We start from the raw sequence: 21,850 nt of genomic DNA on the forward strand, positions 1-21,850 counted from the left end.
ATAGCAACAACAACAAAAGGGAAACACAGTAAACGTAGAGAAACAGAGCACATAGGGGTTTTTTTCCCTTTTTTATTGTGAAATATATATATATATACAGTAGAGTCTCACTTATCCAACGTAAACGGGCCAGCAGAACGTTGGATAAGTGAAAACGTTGTACAATAAGGAGAGATTAAGGCAAAGCCTATTAATCATCAAATTACGTTATGATTTTGCAAATTAAACACCAAAACATCATGTTTTATGACAAATTGACTGAAAAAACCAATTCAATACATGGTAACGTTATGTAGCAATTACTGTATTTACGAATTTAGTACCATATGAAATCATTGACTACAAAAACATTGACTACTAAAAAATTGACTACAAATAAAGATGGAATTGCTGCCTAGAGAAACAGCTGTGGATCCAGGCGGGAGGCAGACTGCGTTGGATAATAGAGAACTTTGGATAAGCGAAGGTTGGATAAGCGAAACTCTACTGTATATACATACACATAGAAACATACAATCTTTGATACTCCACAATCAAAATACAAGTATTTTCCCCCAGTCCCACCACCTCCCCATTCCCACCCATGAAGCCCCACCCTTAACTTCTCTTTACATAATACGAAGGTACAGGAATGCTGTTGAATATTTGTATGATCAAGCATGTAATCTTTTCCCCTTGGTTTCACCAGCTATTCTATTATGATGTTTAAACCACTTTTTTTTTCCAATGGGAGCTCCACGCTTTTTAAATTCACTTCTTGCAATGCAAACCCCACAATCTTTTAAACCACTTCTCGCTATCCAAGCCCCATGACCTGTTAAATGTGATGACCAGGATTACCTATGCGGCAATTCATCAGTGAAAGGATAAAAACCAGTTTTTGAACTTAATAAACTGTTTTGTTAGAGATTCCTCCTCTTCAGAAGAGGAAGGGGAGCAGGAAAGAGTTCATGAATCAGAGGGTGAGTTGGAATCTGAGGAGGAGACTTTGCAAGTACCCACATTTCAGGAGAGGCGAAAGGAAACAGAGCAGAGACGTCGTTCAGCTAGAATAGCTGCCAGAAATGCAGCTGAGTAATTAGGAACTGTCCTAGCAGCTGTGAGGGGACTCAGGGCTATAAAGCAGAAGCAGGTGCAGCCAGCTCTTGCTGGTAACAAACTGACTCTTTGCTCCCCTTGTGCCTGCTTCTAGTCTGCATCTGGGAAACTGCTCCTAAGAATTTATTGCTGTTTCTTTGTCTGAAGTAAGACTGCTATTTGGTTTGGGAATTTATCAGTGCTTGCCCAAAGACTTCCTTGCTTCCTTTTGCATTATCCCACTGAGTGTGCTGTACTTTATGTTTTGCTGAAGTAAAACACTTTTCATTTACTTACCACAGTGTTTTAAGGCTGTTCTTGAAAGACAAAACAAGACAAGTTTATACGGTGAATTATGGCTTCACAGCTGCCCAATTGTGACTCCTCTTTCCCCAGGTGTTTGTGCAGCCCGGCAACGTGGCGGTCACCAAGATGGACGTCAACAACCTGGCCATGGTGATGGCCCCCAACTGCCTCCGCTGCCAGTCGGACGACCCGCGGATCATTTTTGAGAACACCCGCAAGGAAATGTCCTTCATCCGGGTGCTGATCCAGCACCTGGACACGAGCTTCATGGAGGGGGTCCTATAGCACCGGTGTGGACGGAACCAGGGTGGAACGGGACCCCTTTCCTCCGAGCCCCGCCACCCCCTCCACCTCCCAGTCAGTGAGTCAGCGAGAACTGTTTTTGACGCAACAAAGGGAAACGTCATTGGTGGGCGGGCACCGACGGGGGCAGAGCAAACGCTCCCGTGGCCTCCACCTCCTCCTTGCCTTGGTGCCGCCCCGTGTCTCGGAGGAGGAAACTGTGGTGCTCTCATTTGGGAAAAACGTCTTCTCCAACCAGGACATCCAATGGGACACACCTCTCTGGGGCAGGACTAGCATTCTTCACAAGGAGGATTTGAATCAGTGACCAGCCTGGGAGACATCAGGTGAACTGTAAGGTTGAGGGGGTTGGATGGTCGGGAAGGGAGAGGACGCCATGAGCCCTCTCTCCCTCCTTCCTGACTCAGTTTCCTATCCGCTTTCCTGGGGAGAGGCTGCCAGATTCCAGGCTTGGGGGGCAAAGGCAAGGGGTGGTGAATGGGGTTGGTTTTTAAGGTGGAAACCAGACCCTGTCGGGTGAGGGTTGCATGCCGTTAGCTTCCCAGGGGAAATGAAGGAGCCTCAGGCCAAGCCCTGCTAGCGGAGACCCTCTGGAAGAGGTGATGGCGGTGGGGGTGGACATCGGGTTCCCAACGGGGCATCCCAGGTTGGACTCGGAGCAGCCAGATCTCCATCACTGGGATGCCAGGCTGTCTCCCAGGGCTGACAAAATGCAGCAGACACAAGCGCTGCTCTCTCACGGCCCCCCGTTAACTGTTTCCTTCCCTTGTTCCAGCACATTCACTGCCAGAAGGGGCCAATCCATGCCCCTCGCCCCCTCTTTCTCCCTCTTTCTCTCTTGAAACCCACACAAATGGACAATAAGTATACTAATAGGCTTCAGCAGCGGCTACTTTAGCTTTCAGAATCGGCTGAGCGTGGTTAGTGGAAGGTCCCTGGGCCCCCTTTCCTTGCTTGCCTTGCCAAGGTGACATAACATTAACATACCGACCCACGGGAGCCACGGCTTTGTTGTCTGGTCAAAGCTGGGTCTGTTTGCATGAATTGGGTGGGTGCAGGAGGCCAGAACAGACCCATTTGAACTCCTGATTCCTGCAGATCCTCCTGCACTTTACAGTTTACCACAAAAGGAGCAACTAAATCATCCTCAAGAGATGTTCTCACCCAGATTGATGCCAAGTTTTGGTGAGATTCCTGCTCTGTCCTGAACCTCAAGGTTAGAATTGAGACAATGTGTTGTCGAAGGCTTCCATGGCCAGGATCACAGGGTTGTTGTATGTTTTCCGGGCTGTATGGCCATGTTCCAGAAGTATTCTCTCCTGATGTTTCGCCCACTTCTATGGCAGGCATCCTCAGCGGTTGCCTGCCATAGATGTGGGCGAAACATCAGGAGAGAATACTTCTAGAACATGGCCATACAGCCCGGAAAACATACAACAACCCCAGAATTGAGACAGATTCCTTTCCCTGGTGATTTTCATTTCTTTATTATAATGCTTTCCAAAATCTGGCTCTCCAGGAGTTTTGGACTTCGCTGCCGGAATCCCTGATGATTGGCCAAATCAGCCAAGGCTTCCAAGAGTTGCAAACATCATCTGGAGGACCAGAGTTTGGGAATCACTACTTTAGGATTATTCTCTACCAGGGTCCCAAAGTCTTTTCAAGTGGGAGAGAGTTAATGACAAGTGAGTAGCCTTTCCTGGGGCTATCAGTGAGGGAACCCCAAAAACACCTGGGAAATAGCCTTGCCTTCCAACAGGCCACACTTCAGCTATCTTTCCTTCCCTATGGCCTCCTGAGCAAGAAAAACGCATAAGAAAAGTTGCAGGGAAAGTGGGGTGAGACTACATTTCCCTGAAATGCTTCCTCTCAGCTGTGAAAAGCATCTGAATTTGTTCTTCTCCAACCTTAAGGTATTTCCCCTCTGTTTTGATTTGCAATATAGTGTCTTCTTGGAGCTCCAGTTTTTCTTTCTCCTGATATTCTGTCTGAGATGAGTTTGCTTTTGATAACCTTCATCGCATCTGTTTCAGCCCAGAATGTTCATCAATGAGCACATCTCTGCAAAACATTTGGGAATATCTTTGAGGAGGGGCTGTAAGTAAAGCCCTCCTACGAAGTCCTCTCATAAGTAGAAATTTTCATGTCAGGTGTATAAAGCTGAAGCGAGAATTGAGATTCAAGAAAGTTGTCTTATTCCAAGGAGGTTAGAAGGACTTTTATTGCCGCTCTTCCTCCGAGACCGGGTGCAGTTGCAGGCTTGGATTTTATACAATGAGAGGTGAGAAGGAGACATTGCATCCCACAGCCTTCCTTTTAGTAAACCTTACTTCTGAGTGCTTTGAGCATCCTCTCAGAAAGTTGGGCAGATACCGGCACCTTGCACCTGCTCTCAGAACAAGGGTTTGTAGAGGGAATGCTGTGAGCAGATGAGCCCAGTCTTGTTCCTTCTGGCCTGTTCTTCAGGCAGAGCTCACACTCCTATCCTTTGTCCAGACAAAATGGTCAAGGAAGATGAGGTAAGATGATGAGGATCAGAAGAAGAGAGTGACTCTCTTTCCCAAGGTGACCCATTGCTTCTTCTTGAGCCACTTGAAGGCCTACTTCATCTACAACCCAGCTTTTCTTTGCACTGGAGAGCTCCTTAGATGTCCTCCTGCCCTTGATTTGGGAGAAGTTGGGTGGCCAATCCTCCAGCAGAGCTTCTAGACAGATCATCTATGTAGAGGGACAGCTTCCTCTAAGCTGCCATGGGTTTTCTGCCCATGCTCAGGTGCCGGGCCTTCCAAAGAGTGGCCACTCAGGCGCTCAAAGTGGCTTCCCAGAGAAAGTGCCTTTTCCCACAGCAAGCCACAGAAGAGAAGTGGCCATGCCTTTTCCCTGGTCAGGCAGAGCACCATGTGGTCCTCTTCGTTTTCAGAAGGGCTCTCTCTCTCCTCAGATGCTTCCTGAACTTCAAGTGCACCATGCCTTCCCTTGGCAAGACCCTAAGAAGTCAGGACTCCCAAGCATCCTTTGAGCCATCCCATTTGACATCCTATTTGGTCCGTGTCACACACGCCAGCATGTCGCAAAGGAAAAGTGGGACACTTAGATTCAAGGAACATGAGAGTGTCAGTCATGAGAGGGAATGCCCGACATGGAAGGACACAATCCTTCTTCTTTCTCTCCTCTCCCTTCTGCTAAGTTAACTGAGTACAAAATCCCCTTTTTTTGCACATCGAATTGGGTTTGCAGCAATGGAAGAAAGTTGTGCACAAAGTGGGGAAAAAGGAGGAGAGAAAGAAACTGGGACCTTTTAAAAGCAGCTGAGAAAGTAGGATGGCAGAGGACAGTTGGAGGGTAGTGATAAAAAATTTGGAGCAAAAACTATTATAGAGCAATTTTATTGTCTGGCATTAAAGGGTCTGTGTGGAAACGGGTGGCAATTGCAAACTGGGACAAAAAGGAGGATCCGCTGGAGATTTAGCTGGAAGATTTGGAGAGATGGAGCACAAGGGCATAGCTGGGGAGGAGTTCAGGAAGAAGACATTTGGGGTGTTTTTTTCCAGGAAGGTCAGAAGGACTTTAATTGCTGCTCATCTTACCAGACTGGATGCAGTAGTAGGCTTGGATTTTATATAATCAGAGGTGAGAACGAGACATTGCATCCCCCCAAAATAATTTTATTTTCCTTCTCCATGACATTTTCCTTCCCTCTCCAGGTTTCTAAAGAGATACTGGAAATGATTTAAGCATATAATTCTTCTGTTTGCAGGTGATGGAGTTTAGCATGTAGAAGGAAGAGGGTAAAGATCACACCTGTGATAATCAAAGGGACGTTGAAGTTGCCAGGTGGTTCTTCTTTTATGAGTGAAGATCAGTGGTTATCCAAAATCTGTCTCCAGAAACCCAATGCCAGGCCGTGGCTCATTAGTTTCATCCAGCGTCCAAATTTGATCCAGTTTGGGGAAGGATTGTGTAAGGAAATTTGACCGGATGGGGATTGTGCACCATTTAAGGTCCATTTAAGGTGCTTTTTTCCACCAATAATTGAGAAAAATCCTTCAATAAGGCAATAGGAAAAGAAAGAAAGCGCATTGCAGGTAGATAGGTTCAAACAAGAAAGCCATGGCTAATCTGAGTCTGCAAGTTCTGAGCTGGGCTGATATTGTTGTACTTGCTTACTTTACTTTTATCCTACCTTTTTCCCGATATTAGGGCTCAAGGTGACTATATGGTAGCCGCCTTGGCTATAGAGAGGTCTGTCATCTGGGAGATCGCTTAATCGGCTTAGCAGCCAATCAAAACATGCCCGAGCCATTCTTTAGCACACAAATGAGGAATCAACTGAGTTGGAAACTGCTGTTTTAATTCATAGACTCCTTGAAATACGTTTCTCCTGGGTGACCTTTTCTTCTCCAGATTGACCAAGGGTTTCTGCCCTCCGTCTCCTCCTGGCCAGTAAAAGATATATTATATAGTGGTATAAGGAAAGCTAATGTTCCGTTATGAAGTTGCTAACAAAAAGAAAAGTTAATCCAGAGGTGTATATTGTTTCATTGCCCGTCATGGGCGGCTCTTTATTTATATGACTGTGATGTTGGCTTACTTTTCTGCTATTTATTTTGTTGCTGCCTTCAAAAGATGCTTCTCCTTTGGAATCTGACCAAAAATATATATGTTTATTCCCTCCTTCTTGGTGATAGAGCTTTCTAACTGGGATTAAGGGATTAAGCACCCATGTGTTGTCTGTACCACCGCAATCTGGCATTTTCTGCACACAAAAGCATTCAACTCCTACAAGAATCTTTATATATAAAGAGACTTATCACTGGCTTGGACTGCCTCCCTTCCCTTCTGTTCTCATCAGGTTGTCTGTAGATTTATTGCCCACTGCCACCCCCCCCCCCAAAACCCCACATCAATGTATACAAATTAGGTTTCTTTAATTTCCAGATCTTGTGGAATGAGACAACTTGGCTCATTTTCTAGGACATTTGCTAAGTTTTGTGGCATTTGATTGACAAATCTGTTTTATTATTTTTGTACTGCCCGCCACAGCCATCTATTGAACCTAAAGCTGAAGAGATCTGTGGTTCTGTGTGTGGTTTGCTTTCACATCAGTGGATGATGGACCATGTACCAATAACTCTGGGCAGATAGTGCGCTAGAGGGCAACCAAACCAAGTTGCTGCCAATATATATCCATGAACTTGGAAGTAAAAGTGGATTCCCATTGGCTCCAAACTGGTTTGTTCTGGGAGGATACGTCAGTCCTTCCTCTTGCCATGTCTCTGCTATGGCCCCATCCTTCCAGAATGCTTTGTGACCAATAAACATGAATTAATGGGAGTGCAACTTAGAGAATGCACTCTCCTCTGGTGTAAGCAATGACCTATCCGTGTCCAAATCAAAATGACCCAAGGGTTTAATTGTAGCAGGAGTCATTCCTTTCATTTGGGACCCTCCCTGAGCAAAGAACCGAACATAACCAAGTGCCTTAACACCTGAACGGCCCGTTACTTGCCACTGACAGAGCTACAGCCTGAGCCATTCACATTTGTGGCTCCTGTTTCCTTTGATTGATGGGTGCATAGAATTACATCATCCACATAAATTCATGTTTTTGGTGTATTTGGAGCAGAATAATGGGTTTTTCTCTCTCTCCCTTGCCTCACTTGGGAATAGATATTGCAGTTCGTCGACATTCCCATAGCTTAAGTATTGTAGACATGTTTGTTTATGGACAGTTATGATGTCACTAAACAATATAAAATAAAAGATATGGAGGAGAAACAGTTAGTAGAGGAAGAAGAGGTAGAGGAATGTAGCAGAGAGAAGTTTCGGTGGTTCGCAATGTTTTCCTGTATGACAAAATGGAGTTGGACTGCATGGCCTTGTGGTCTCTTCCAACCCTATGATTCTTTTCAATAGTCCTCCATTTAATGTGTCATGAGTGAATAATGTGAGTCTAGTGGCACTCCTTTCATCACGCTTCTGTGAGGCATAAGGTGCACCGGAAGTGTGGAAATGTGTCCCTTAATCGTTCTTCCACCGTTCTTCAGCAGAGCCACCAGAAGTAGCTTGGAATTGAACAAGAGCCAAGCTGAAACATGACTGAAGTGGTTGGTGGGTGGGGACCATTCTGTAATTTTCGTGGAGAAATAGAACAGTGTAAACCATCAGAAGATGGTTCCTATCAAACCCGTAGCTTTGGTGGAGAAATGGAAGGATGAAAATCATCAGAAGATGGTTCACATCAAAGCAGTAACTTTGGTGGAGAATTAGAAGGATGGAAACCATCAGGAGATGGTTCACATTAAACCATTAACTTTGGTGGAGAAAAAAAAGGATGGAAACCTTCAGGAGATGCTTCACATCAAAGCAGTAACTTTGGTGGAGAAGTAGAAGGATGGAAACTGCCAGGAGATGGTTCACATCAAACCATTAACTTTGGTAGAGAAATAAAAGGATGGAAACCATCAGGAGATGCTTCACATCAAAGCAGTAACTTTGGTGGAGAATTAGAACGGTGGAAACCATCAGGAGATTATTTACATCAAACAAATAACTTTGGTGGAGAAATAGAACGGTGGAAACCATCAGGAGATTATTTACATCAAACAAATAACTTTGGTGGAGAAATAGAACGGTGGAAACCATCAGGAGATTATTTACATCAAACAAATAACTTTGGTGGAGAAATAGAACGGTGGAAACCATCAGGAGATTATTTACATCAAACAAATAACTTTGGTGGAGAAATAGAACGGTGGAAACCATCAGGAGATTATTTACATCAAACAAATAACTTTGGTGGAGAAATAGAACGGTGGAAACCATCAGGAGATTATTTACATCAAACAAATAACTTTGGTGGAGAAATAGAAGGGTAGAAACCATTAGGAGATGCTTCACATCAAACCCACCAACGCACTATTCCAGGGTCAATTCAGGTCTGAGATTAGTGCCATTCTCAGACTTGAGGTGATCCTGAGATAGTTGGTTGGTGGGTTTTGAGGGGAGGACAGTTCTCCTGCACCTGCTTCTGGACATATCAAAATCCAAAGAAGAATAACAAATGTTAGGAGGATAGAAGAGATGCAAGAAAATTCCTTGACCACAGATTTCATCATGCATAGACCAGGAGCAAAGTTGTGATGCTTTCACAGTATCCTTCTCTGAGAGGCATTTATCTGATCTTTTGTGAATGAATTAATGAACAACAGCTACAAAATGTGGCATCTTTGAACTGCCACACATGCCACATCCCCGATTTTGCTGTAAGCACTCTCTGGGTTCAGATACACCAAAATCGTGTTTCTCAAAGCACCTTTTTTCCTATGTCATTTCAGCACCAGAAACTATTGGCTCGGTGGAACCACCCAGATCTGTCAGTTGGTGAGATATGGCTGTAATGCATACCGAATATGGATAATTAAAACAAGTTATTTTCCAAATTGGGGAGGAGGGATTAAACTGGGGCACCACAAACCCAATTCTGTGGAAGGGTTGATGCACATAAATGTCATACTTGGCAGAGCAAGGATTAATGCCTGAAGCTGGCACACATTCTGTTTGGCAGGATATTGTCCAATATGCGTCCAGAGGAGGGCAACTAAAATGATTAAGGGTCTGGAGAACAAGCCCTATGAGGAGAGGCTTAAAGAGCTGGGCATGTTTAGCCTGCAGAAGAGAAGGCTGAGAGGAGACATGATAGCCATGTACAAATATGTGAGGGGAAGTCATAGGGAGGAGGGAGCAAGCTTATTTTCTGCTGCCCTGCAGACTAGGACACGGAACAATGGCTTCAAACTACAGGAAAGGAGATTCCACCTCAACATCAGGAAGAACTTCCTCACTGTGAGGGCTGTTCGGCAGTGGAACTCTCTCCCCCGGGCCGTGGTGGAGGCTCCTTCTTTGGAGGCTTTTAAGCAGAGGCTGGATGGCCATCTGTCGGGGGTGCTTTGAATGCGATTTCCTGCTTCTTAGCGGGGGGTTGGACTAGATGGCCCTTGAGGTCTCTTCCAACTCTACTATTCTATGATTCTATGATTCTATGCAATAAATTACTCTTTCTGGAGATGAAAATGCTATAAGGTTCCAGCCTGTCAGCATATTGATCTGATGCATGGAAACCTTGCCTTTTACCGGCACATGGCAAGGTGACCATGCACATCAATCATTGGGATACATGACATTGATAAATAGAGGACTGAGATTCTAGATTGGAGGCTTAGCTAAAAGACTACCTTAGTTGTGTCACAAAGACTGGAATATCAGGCCCACAGTAGTCTTCCAGGTGGGATACAAAGCTAAAACGAGCCCTGAAACGGAGCAGGAAAGCAAACAGACAACAAACAATAACTTTGACCAAAGGATCCACCAAGTTCTAGCACTGCTTTCCGTCCAACCTACCTACATGAGCAATATCTAAGGTGTACGTGGTGATCTTTATCTGATATCTATTTGACCAGCCCAGCATGTAGACAGAGCCTGTTTCTTGTTTAAGAGGATGTTCTTGAGGTCTGGCATTGTATGTAGCCATAACTTCTGGTTGGTGGCCCTGGGTGAACAATATTGCAGCTATAGCATTTTTAGCATAGCATATGTGGCAGAGCAAAGCAAAACACAATACAGGCCACAGGTGAGATGTCAGCTATTATCAAAATGGGAGGGATTTGTAATTCTTATCCTGACGTGCCCCCAAATCTGACTCTTCAGGATTGGGGAGCACCAGACTGACATTTCCACATTCTCCGGGGATATTTGTTGTGACAAGTAGAATCAGTGTCACAAATCCTCCTCACATTAGAGACAGCTGATAGGGAGGGAATGGAAACATCAGTCTGCTGAGTCCTAATCGAAAGGAGAATAGATGCCCGCCACTTGCAGCAGCTGCTGCACGATACAGAAGGATGGGGAGGACTGTTATGATCCCCGAGTATTTTCTGCGCTATTGAGCACACTTGAGTTTTCCCTCCATGGCTCATGCCCCTCCATGATATTGTCAACACGCCCTGTGTGAACAGGATGGTACCTTTTAGTGTCTGCTCCCTGAAAGTCATGGCAAGTATTCATAAGACAGGTTCCATCACAGAAAGAAGGGTGTTTCAGCAGAGACCAGCCATGATTAAACCAGGAAGGCAAGAACTGTGGGTTGAGATGTGGCCTATTTTTGCCATCAACTTTGTCACCTTTTTCCCAACTTGGTTCAGCTCAGAACTCCAAATGTCTTAAAAACGCCAGCATTGAAAACTATTTGGGTGTAAACAGTAATTACAGGATCCTTCCCCACATTGGTTTTTCTTTTCTTTTCGAATTATATGTGTGTAAGTAAATCGGGAAGTTGTGTGAAACTACTGGACTCAGATTAATGGAACACAAGACGATGTTATGGTCAGGATGGGCGAGCAATACCGTTTTGGGTTTTCCTTGTCTTCTCCTGCACCTATTTTCACAAAACTCTGACCCCTCCGCCCCAAATTCCTGGGTGTTTCCTTTGGACAATCACCTCACGCACTGGGGAAGCGGCAAGCAAGGTGGGTGGTCAGTGGCTCGTACTTCTGTGGGGCGGGGCGGAGAAGGGGCACGTCCAGAACGCTGCTGGCCTCCGGGACAAGCGAAAGGGGCAACCTACTGTGTAACGTTGTCTGACTAACTCTTGTAATTATGAAGCATGGAAATGTAGATGCAACTCCATGTTGTGTGAATAAAAGATGAATATGGACATCCTCTGGAGGACGCTTGGTATTTGATTCTGGAAGTCGTGGCTCCCGAAGGTGTGACCTTGCCCGGGGTCAAACCTCTGGTCCATCCAGCCTTGTTCTCCAGGATGCAAGTTCTGCATGCTACCAGTCTATCTGGAAGCATTATTACATGGGAATTCACTGCCAAAATTTTTGTCCTTCTCCACCACCCTCACCACCACCACCTCATCCATAACCAGCACCAACCACCTCCACCACCACCTTTTCCTTTGCTACTACCGCCTCTTCTTCCTTCACTACCATCTCCTCCACCTCTAGTATCAACACTACCTCCTCCGTCACCACCAAAACAACCACCTTCACCACCATTGCCACCTTGTTCTCCAGGATGCAAGTTCTGCGTGCTACCAGTCTATCTGGAAGCATTATTACACGGGAATTCACTGCCACAATTTTTGTCCTTCTCCACCACCCTCACCACCACCACCTCATCCACAACCACCACCAACATAGCAGTGGTAAAGGTGATGGTGGTAATGCAAATGGTGATGAAGGAGGTGGTATGGTGGAGGAGGTGGTGGTGGTGGTGGTAGTGGTAGTGGAGGTGGCGAGAAGCAGTGGTGGTTATTTTGGCAGTGGTAGTGAAGTTGGTGGAGATGGTGGTTGTTTAAATGGTGATGGAGGAGATAGTGGTGACACTGGAGGAGATGGTACCTTTTCCTCCACTACTACAACCTCTTCTTCCACTACCATCTTCTTTACCTCCAGTGTCACCACTATCTTCTCCATCACCATCAAAACAACCACATTCTCCTCCACCATCTTCACTAACACTGCCAAAATAACCACCACCGCCTCTCACCACCTCCACTAACACCACCTCCTTCACCATCATTTGCGTCACCATCAGCTTTACCACTGCTCTGTGAATCTCTAACCTTATCGAGTACACCTTTGTCATTGCGTATCACAACATCAGAGAAATACCATTTGTTGGGTATTTGTACCATGTTCCCCTGGACAAAAACATATCAGGAGGTACCAGGGAACACACACCCCAAACTGCACACTCCTCTCTTCCATCCAAATTCAAAGGTTCAGAAGCAGGCTGATCTTATTTAGTGGAAGAAAAATAAACAGATCGCGCATGGACAGAGGCACTCCTTTTATTGCTATGTGGGTTTTGTCCCCAAGGCTGGAATCAGTCAAAGAAAGTAGGTTCTGTTCTTGAGATAGGGTTCAAATCAACACAGTCAGTATCAAACAAAAGGCAGTGAGACACAGAAACATTAAAAATTACGTTCCTCTTCCCAACTATTCCTGAATTATAAACTGGGGAATCCACATAAAAAGGATGACCGGGGTTCAGTGGGTCAGGGATCAAGTGCAGAGCCAAGGGCTACCTTGCCATAGCCTATGAAGGCTACCTCCTAAAAGGGATTTCCACAGATGCAGAAGCCTCCGTGGTGACAATATCAAGACATTTTACACAAAAATTAGTATTGAACTACACTCAAGGGGAAATGTGCGCACATCTAAGATGCCAACCATGTTCCAGACCTTGACAACACCCTTGAAAGGTAAGGCAGTACTGTGCCCAAATTGCAGATAAGATAAGCGAAAGGCTTGCCTAAGCCCAATATGTGAGCAGAGACAGCAGCAAAATGGGGACTAAGGTACAAATCCCATTGGAATGTACAAATCCCAAATCCCATTGAGTCCAGAGGAATGTACTTTTGTATAAGTGTGTACAGGATTGTGCTCTGGCCATACATTACCTGTGCTTTCCTTCAAAGCATGTTTTGACCTTCAATCTCTTGCAAAACGTCTTGTAAACGTCCCTTTCCTCATTCCAATTTAGTTTTGTGGGTGTATGTTTCCACCAGCTGCTTCTCCAATTATCTCTTGAAACCTCCATCAACTGTTCAACTTAAACCCCTTAAATCTGGGTCCTTCTGCAAGACGTAAAGACAGAGAGATGAGCTGGTTTTAGTCGAGCGAGATTAAAAAGGGCATCCCGGAAGCCTTTGAAACCGGCTAAAATCGGCAATCCTTAAGGCTGTTGAATCTGGCCATTCAGTCCAGTCCAGGAAACCAAGAAGGGCCTCCAAAGGCTTCTCCAAGGAACTCACAAGTTGGGCGTCAAGGGCACTGCTCTCTCTTATTGTCTCCATCAGCATTTGGAGACGGACTGCTCCTGAGCATGGAGGCTCACCCAGAGTCCATATGGCCAGAGTTCGTTTCTCCTTCTTTATCCCATTCCTTTTCAGAAGCAAGGCTGATAAAATGAGAACATCCTTGATTCCACTGCCAAGGTTATCTATCCATCATCAGCCAGAAAGCGGCTTCCCGCAAGACCTTGGTCCGAGGGATGGCCGGGGGGCTCAGCACGCGAGGTCGTTGTCCCCGACGGAAGAGAAGGGGAGGCTGTAGGTGCTGGTCTTGCTCCGCTTGCTCTTCTTGCCCCAGGCCAAGAGAGTGCTGGCCCCCTTGCTCTGCATGGGGCTCCTCCGGCTGTTCTCCTTGTCCCCCTTCAGCAGGACCCCCGAGCAAGACGACATGGCCGCCACGGACTTCTTGTCCCCCTTCCCAGAGACAGAAATGGAATAGGATAGTCATTAGTATTTGCATTATACCATGCAGTACGACCCCTTATCCATCACAGTTGAACTACACATGCTCTAAAAAATATCCCTGTCTGGAAACGTTTGTGGGTCTCTCCAGGTTCTCCAGTGTAGTTCTAATAATAATAATAATAATAATAATAATAATAATAATAATAATAATATATTATATTATATAATAATATAATATTATTATAATATAATAATTATGCCTCAAGTACCATCTGCCAGCAGCAAAGAACTGGTGGGATCACAAACCTGCAAAAGTATTGGAAAATGAGCACGCAAAGATACTATGGGACTTCCGAATCCAGACTGACAAAGTTCTGGAACACAACACACCAGACATCACAGTTGTGGAAAAGAAAAAGGTTTGGATCATTGATGGTGCCATCCCAGGTGACAGTCGCATTGACGAAAAACAACAGGAAAAACTCAGCCGCTATCAGGACTTCAAGATTGAACTTCAAAGACTCTGGCAGAAACCAGTACAGGTGGTCCCGGTGGTGATGGGCACATTGGGTGCCGTGCCAAAAGATCTCAGCCGGCATTTGGAAACAATAGACATTGACAAAATCACGATCTGCCAACTGCAAAAGGCCACCCTGCTGGGATCTGCACGCATCAAGCGAAAATACATCACACAGCCCTAGACACTTGGGAAGTGTTCGACTTGTGATTTTGTGATATGAAATCCAGCATATCTATCTTGTTTGCTGTGTCATAATAAAATAATAATAATAATAATAAGTTTATTTATATCCCGCCTCCATCTCCCCCAAAGGGGACTCGGGGTGGCTTACAGCAAAATTAAAATACAAGCAATGATAAAATATGAAACATCAAAGGACAACAACAAAAACCAATAATAAAATACACAATAGGCGAAAAACACAACACAGAATTAAAACATCAGATTAAAAACAATGAGGTTGCAATAGTGGATAAGCAAGATGCACATTATGAGTAACAAATTCGTAAATAGATAAAGTGCATTAGAATCATTTAAGGTCACATTAGGTAGGGAGGAGTCCTGAATAATATCAAGCCATCAGGAATCAGGAGAAGAGCAACCAGTACAAAAGGTCGAGGAGCATAATAATAATAATAATAATAATAATAATAATAATAATAATAATAATAATATTTATTATTATTATTATTATTATTATTATTATTTTATTTTTGTACCCCGCCACCATCTCCCCAGAGGGACTCGGGGTGGCTTACAGATATAAAACCAATAATAATAAGCATAATAATTGTGATGGAGAAAGGCGATCTTAACCAAAGGCCTGAGTGAAAAGCCAAGTTCTACCGTTTGCTTCCAGCCCAAGTATAACACTATGTAACACATTTTTTGTTCCTGGGTCATAAATGTCATTTCCTAATTGGTTCTACCATAAAAACACGGGGAAAGTTTATTAAATTATGAAAACTTTGTTTCTGTCAGAGGGATATTCTGCAGTACCTTTTGCTATAGTTTTTCAATAAATACAGTAGAGTCTCACTTAGCCAAGTCTCGCTTATCCAAGCCTCTGGATTATCCAAGCCATTTTTGTAGTCAATGTTTTCAATATATCGTGCTATTTTGGTGCTAAATTCGTAAATACAGTAATTACTACACAGCATTACTGCATATTCAACTACTTTTTTCTGTCAAATTTATTTATTTATTTATTTATTTATTAGACTTGTATACCGCTACTCCCAGTTTGGCTCGAAGCGGTTTACAGAAATAGATTAAAACAATACAATTTGCTTAAAATAACAATAAAAACAATAAAAACAACAATAAAAGCAAACATAGCCCCGAATTTGTTGTATAACATGATGTTTTGGTGCTTAATTTGTAAAATCATAACCTAATTTGATGTTTAATAGGCTTTTCCTTAATCCCTCTTTATTATCCAAGATATTCGCTTATCCAAGCTTCTGCCGGCCCGTTTAGCTTGGATAAGTGAGACTCTACTGTCACTCTTAGAGCCTCAACCAATTCACCTAGTTTGTGGAAGTTACAAAAACAAAGTTTCTGGAATGGAACTACTTTCAAAGTAAGTCCCGCACAATTAAACAGGAAATAACACTTTCAAACCAGGAACAGAAAATTTTTCAAATTTGTTTCCATGGTGTAATTGAAATCTAGGGGTCACTATTATTATCTAGGCCAGGCTGTGGCGCAGACTGGTGAGCAGCCAGCTGCCAGGTGCAACAAATCACTCTGACCAAGAGGTCATGAGTTCGAGGCCAGCTCGGAGCCTGCGTTTGTCTCTGTCTCTGTTCTATGTTAAGGCATTGAATGTTTGCCTTATATGTGTAATGTGATCCACCCTGAGTCCCCTTCGGGGTGAGAAGGGCAGAATATAAATACTGTAAATAAATAAATAAATAAATAAATCTATGGGAAGGAAGAGGTCTTTACAAATGTATCCCCCCTCCAAATGCAGGGGTCACACATTACTTATATAATGATTTTAGACTAACGATTACCAAATTGTAATCCTCCAGGTGCTTTTGGAGTGCAACTCCCAGCAGCCTCAGTGCTATGAGTATTGTTCAGGAACTCCAAATCACCTGGAGGACCAAAGTCTTAGACTAAGAGTGATTGAAAGGAAATAGCAAATAATGAATATAAGAACAAGCCTGGCCCATGACAATCCTCACAATTGAAGGCAAACAGAGGCATGAAAACCATATAAAACACAAGTACTGTATAGGTAAAGGTAAAGATTTCCCCTGACAATAAGTCTAGTCGTGTCCGACTCTTGGGGTTGGTGCTCCATTTCTAAGCCGAAGAGCCGGCGTTGTCCATAGACACCTACAAGGTCATATGGCCGGCATGACTGCATGGAGCGCTGTTACTTTCCCACTGGAGCGGTACCTATTGATCTACTCACATTGGCATGTTTTTGAATTGCTAGGTTGGCAGAAGCTTGAGCTAATAATGGGCGCTCATTCCACTCCTGGGATTTGAACCTGGGACATTTCAGTCTGCAACTTCAGCAGCTCAGTGCTTTAACACACTTCGCCACCGGGGCTCCTAAGTACTGTATATAAAACCTATAACCAAAAATTACATATATAAACAAACAAAAATGTTCCACCCATGTAGTTCTGTGTGCTTCTGGCTGCAGCTAATCAGTGCGGGAAGCAGTTCACATAATTAAGAGAAACAGTTCACACTATTCAGCAGCCTACAAGTATTTTCCAACTTGAAGCAAGGCCATATATTCATGAATATATTCATATATTCATTTTGCTCCTGCAATTCATGCCCTCCCTGAACCCTATTTTGCCTGGTGTGAGCAGCTGGCCTTACCGCGGCCTGTCCTTCGGAGTACTGCAGAGTGACAACGGTGACCTCGGTCCCCTCCTCTCCGGCCACCTTCAGCATCTGCACCACTTCACCGTGTTTGGACCACTTGCAATCCTTCCCGTCGATGGAGACAATGTAGTCGCCTTCTTTCAGGCCGGCTTCCTGCAGACAGCACCAGAGGGGGGAAATATTGTGGCTTCGATGGGTGCATCGATGGATGGATGGATAGATAGACAGATATAAGACATGTCTTTTCCCCATAGGAACGTTTCCCAAAAATGGGGTGCACCTTAAAATTGTGGGTGCACCCCATTTTTGGAGATGTTTCTCTGGGGGAAAGATGCTGTTGCACTCTAGCACGGAGGACACCTTTCCCCGCAGCACTACACCAGAATCCAGTAGTTCTATCTAAAAATGTTTATTAAAGAAAGCAAGTTAAAAAAAAGCAAAAAGGGGCATTTCCAAAAAAGGGATCAGCAGAATAGGAAATACAAAATAGCTGCAACCCAAGAATGCCAAAATACATAAATTCAAGAGAACCACAATCCACAGCAGTTCTTCAGACATAAATCCATAAACACGAAAGCAAGAACTTTCCCAAGATAAACCTTTCAATGAAACAAAGGCAGGAACCAGGACAGGAGACTTGAGAATACTTGAATTGTGAGCTTGAGAGCAGAGACAGGGAAGCCAGCCATCCCTATGGCAACGTTGTCTCCTCTGAAAGGCCTGAAACTAACACTCTTTAAGCCTGATCAAGTAGCCATGAAATCATGTCAAACACACCTGGGCTTCAAGGTCTCCTCATGGATTCTCTCAGGGTATCTAATCAGTCTATTTTTCACTCCCTTCGTTCTCAAGCATAATCTAACTTCTCTTGAAAACTCCCCATCTGATTAAGATAATTTTCCAGGGGAACCAGGACTTTCCCTTTCCCTTGTTTCCCCTGTTACCTGGGAATAAGTATTGGAATCCAAAACATCAGCCTCAACTGGAAAATTCTTCACTCTGAAACCCATCAAATCCCCCGTCCTCTGAACTGTCAGAAAAATCTTCAGCTGCTTCCTGAGCTACAACAGTCTTAGAATGGAAGAAATGCAGTATTGCTACTCACTGCTGCACAGCCTCCGGCGATGACTCCGGCGATGAGGACCGGAGAGTCTCCTCGGAGGGTGAAGCCAAAGCCGTTCTCTCCTCGCACCAGGTGCACCGTCCGTGGCGGGTGCCACTTGTTCTTGGCACAGAAAACCGATAGTGGACCCTACAAGGAAACCAGAATGGCATGGGTTAGAAGAAGATAGAGGCGGAAAACCAGGCAGCTTTCCATGGAAACCATGAAAGAAAATAGAGATGGATCTCAACTTTTACAAAAGGGAAATAGTCTACTAATAAAAAGCCCTAACATGTTTTGCCCATTCTATATACCCAAAGACTTTTCATTACACTAAATACAAGGATCCACAAGCATCTTTCAGGCCTAGTTTATATCCACCCAACCTCTTATTTCCACAAACTTACCAGCCGATGGAAAATGTCTGTCACTTTCACTTTGGAGAAGTTGGGGGATTTGATTTCCGGTTTCTGGTGTGTTTTGGCTGAAAGAAGAGAAGAGTGGGGAGGTCAGGGAAAGAGATGGAAAATTTAATTTAATGCTACAAATGGTTTATCTTTAAAATATTTAGCTATCAAGTTGACTGTGAGAATCATACTGCAGGACCTCAAGATTCCCAGAGAGATCTTCTAACCTGACTAAGGAAAGGTGACTATAGAGTCCCACTGGAGGACCTAGAGATTATTAAAATCTGTGAATATCACTATGTAACAAAATTTGAAAAAAAAATCTGTTCCTGGTTTGAAAGTGTTATTTCCTTTTTAATTGTGCAATCTTTACTAAGAAAGTAGTTGTCCTACTCCAGAAACTTGTTTTTTTGTGCCACAAACTATGATGAATTGGTTGAGTTTTTGCAGTTTAATAAACTGTTTCCATGTTTTTATGATAGAACCAATTAGGAAATGACATTTATGACTCAGGAACAAAAATCATGTTACATAGTGCAATCAAATCTGCAAAAGTTCAGCCCACAAGTGCAGAGGAAGGGCTGCCCAATGGAGCTCTCCAAAGTGCTGAAGTCTATTCCCAAACAGCTCCAGGGCCTTGGAGAGCTCCATCATATCAGAGTATTTGCAGCGCAGTGGTAGTTGGATGGAAGCAGTGGAACGCAGAACGAAGAGACACTCAGAGACGTTGGTAAAACTATTTACAAAGTTTTACTGTATGCAGCAATAATCAACACAAACAGACTTGCAGACGACAGACGAACACAGGAATGCTCTGTTCTCCAACAGAACTTGACTCAAACTCTAGGCAGACAGAACTGAACTGAACTGAACTAAACTGATGCAATCGTTGTGCACAAACACTTGTGTCTGGATACTCCCTAGTTCCAGCCACACATCAAGGTCATCATAGCTTCTTGGCAATTAACTGTTTCCACACTATGGTACATTCTGGATGATGCAATCAGTTGCAATACAAGCATGGCACAAATTGCATTTAAACACTATCAATCCACAAATCCCACATGAATACATCAGTGCTTAATGAAACCTGTCCCACTGCAACGAGAGCTGCCATTTGCTAGGTGTTCCCTTACGGTGGATGTCGGGGGCATCTGGTGTCTCGAAGAAGTCTTCCTCGTGGTCGATCTCAGAGTATTTGCTAAGCGAACGCTTGTGGGCAAAGCAGAGCACCTCCTGCAGGATGTCCATCTTCCTCAGGATCTTGCACAAGCCATGGATCCTCATGGCCTCCTCGTGCCGCATGATGGCCTTCTTTAGGTGAGCTTTTCCTGCAGAGACAATGATGATGATGATGATGATGATAATGTCTTTATTTGTACCCCATCTTCATCTCCCATAGTGACTGGGGCAGCTTATACAATGACACGCAATAGTGCTATAACATATACAATAGGATAATATATAATTCAGAATACAATAGATAAAAACCGACATATAAAATTAATAAAAGCAAATACAACAGTAAAATATGGTCATATATCATTAATAATAATAATAATAATAATAATAATAATAATAATAATAATAATAACAACAACTTTATTCTTATACCCCGCCCCATCTCCCCAAAGGGATTCGGGGCGGCTTACATGGGGCCAAGCCCGGACACAACAATATAAAAGCAAAACAATAAAACAGATCAATCAGCAATAAAACATCAGAAACAATAAAAACAGTCATAAAAAGTCACGTACAAAATAAAATGATAAAATCAGGAATCAAATTCAAGGCTCTGAGCCAAGGTGCAAAATATGTCGAAGTCATCAGGGAAGGGTGATTACCCAGCTATCATAGTCATTAAAGTGCCAATTATAGTACTAGGGTTAGATTGTACTCTATCTAACCATTCTGGAAAATTGAAATAATACTTGTTGATTGCTATTTGTTTTCCAAATGAGAAAGGGTTTTCCGTATGCATTGGGAATACTGTAGACTGCTCTAAAACCTCTGAGAGATGACTTGTGCAATAGGGAATATCTACATTTTGCTATACTACTGTATATACTCGAGTATAAGCCTAGTTTTTCAGCCCTTTTTTAGGGCTGAAAAAGCTCCCCTCGGCTAATACTCGAATGAGGGTCCTGGCCGGCTTCTATTCAGGTCAGCTTATACTTGCGTATATAGGTAATCAGAGTTAGACAGTCTTATCTAATTAAAGTCTTACTATTATCTTAAATTAGAGTTTTATATCAATATTCAAAAACATTTAACCTACTGATGCCTCAAATAATGCAATTGTATTAATATCTATTTTACTAGCTGTGCCCAGCCACGCGTTGCTATGGCAAAGTGGTGGTGGTATTGGTTAAAATTGTTGTGTAATTTTTATTTGACGTTATTTGTATTTTTTTTATAAATTTTATTGTAAGTTATCTTTTTATTATATTTTATTATTTTCTCGTATTATTTTTAGTTATTTTTTGTTATAGTATTTTATTGTATTAATTTTTTTAGTGTTTTTTATTATTTTTATTGGGTTGCTAGGAGACCAAGTTGGAGGAGCTTAGCCTTCTAACTGGCAGCAATTGGATAAAAGCAATTATTCCTCTCTCTCTAATTAGGACTTTATTTGTCTTTTCTTTTTGTTGTATCAACCTAGAGGCGTGGATGATGGGTTGCGTTGTCAAATTTCGAGGTTGGGGGGCCTGTAGTTTTGTTGTTTTGTGGGTCGCTGTGATGCCATCACTCTTTTATATCTATTTTATTTTTGAAATTGACCCATAGCTGCTGCATTTCCCACCCTCGTCTTATACTCAAGTCAATATGTTTTCCCAGTTTTTGTGGTAAAATTAGGTGTCTCGGTTTATATTCGGGTCGGCTTATACTCGAGTATATACGGTATATTATAGCAAATGTGCCATAGCAGGATGTGCCTTCCATAAAACCAAAGTTTTCGTAGTTTAATAAACTTTCCCCATGTTTTTATGATAGAACCAAATAGAAAATGACAT

At 43.3% G+C, this 21,850-nt stretch overlaps 2 protein-coding genes across 4 annotated transcripts in view; one reads left to right on the forward strand and one right to left on the reverse strand.

The window, feature by feature from the left end:
* LOC100567418 (rho GTPase-activating protein 39) overlaps nt 1–11,398 on the forward strand; it is a 302,316-nt gene extending 290,918 nt beyond the window's left edge. For all 3 annotated transcript variants that reach the window (XM_062979936.1, XM_062979934.1, XM_062979935.1), the window contains one exon: nt 1,474–11,398. In XM_062979936.1, the coding sequence (XP_062836006.1) occupies nt 1,474–1,668 (195 nt within the window). In that variant the 3' untranslated portion in view covers nt 1,669–11,398. The remainder of the gene's footprint in view (nt 1–1,473) is intronic.
* A 1,130-nt stretch (nt 11,399–12,528) lies between these two features.
* rhpn1 (rhophilin Rho GTPase binding protein 1) overlaps nt 12,529–21,850 on the reverse strand; it is a 48,254-nt gene continuing 38,932 nt past the window's right edge. The window contains exons 11-15 of the mRNA XM_062979938.1: nt 19,973–20,167; nt 18,837–18,913; nt 18,433–18,579; nt 17,322–17,480; nt 12,529–13,963 (exon numbers count right to left, since the gene is read on the reverse strand). Of these exons, the coding sequence (XP_062836008.1) occupies nt 13,763–13,963; nt 17,322–17,480; nt 18,433–18,579; nt 18,837–18,913; nt 19,973–20,167 (779 nt within the window). The 3' untranslated portion in view covers nt 12,529–13,762. The remainder of the gene's footprint in view (nt 13,964–17,321; nt 17,481–18,432; nt 18,580–18,836; nt 18,914–19,972; nt 20,168–21,850) is intronic.

The sequence above is a fragment of the Anolis carolinensis genome, chromosome 4 (genome assembly GCF_035594765.1).
Source record: "Anolis carolinensis isolate JA03-04 chromosome 4, rAnoCar3.1.pri, whole genome shotgun sequence".
NCBI lineage: Eukaryota > Metazoa > Chordata > Lepidosauria > Squamata > Dactyloidae > Anolis > Anolis carolinensis.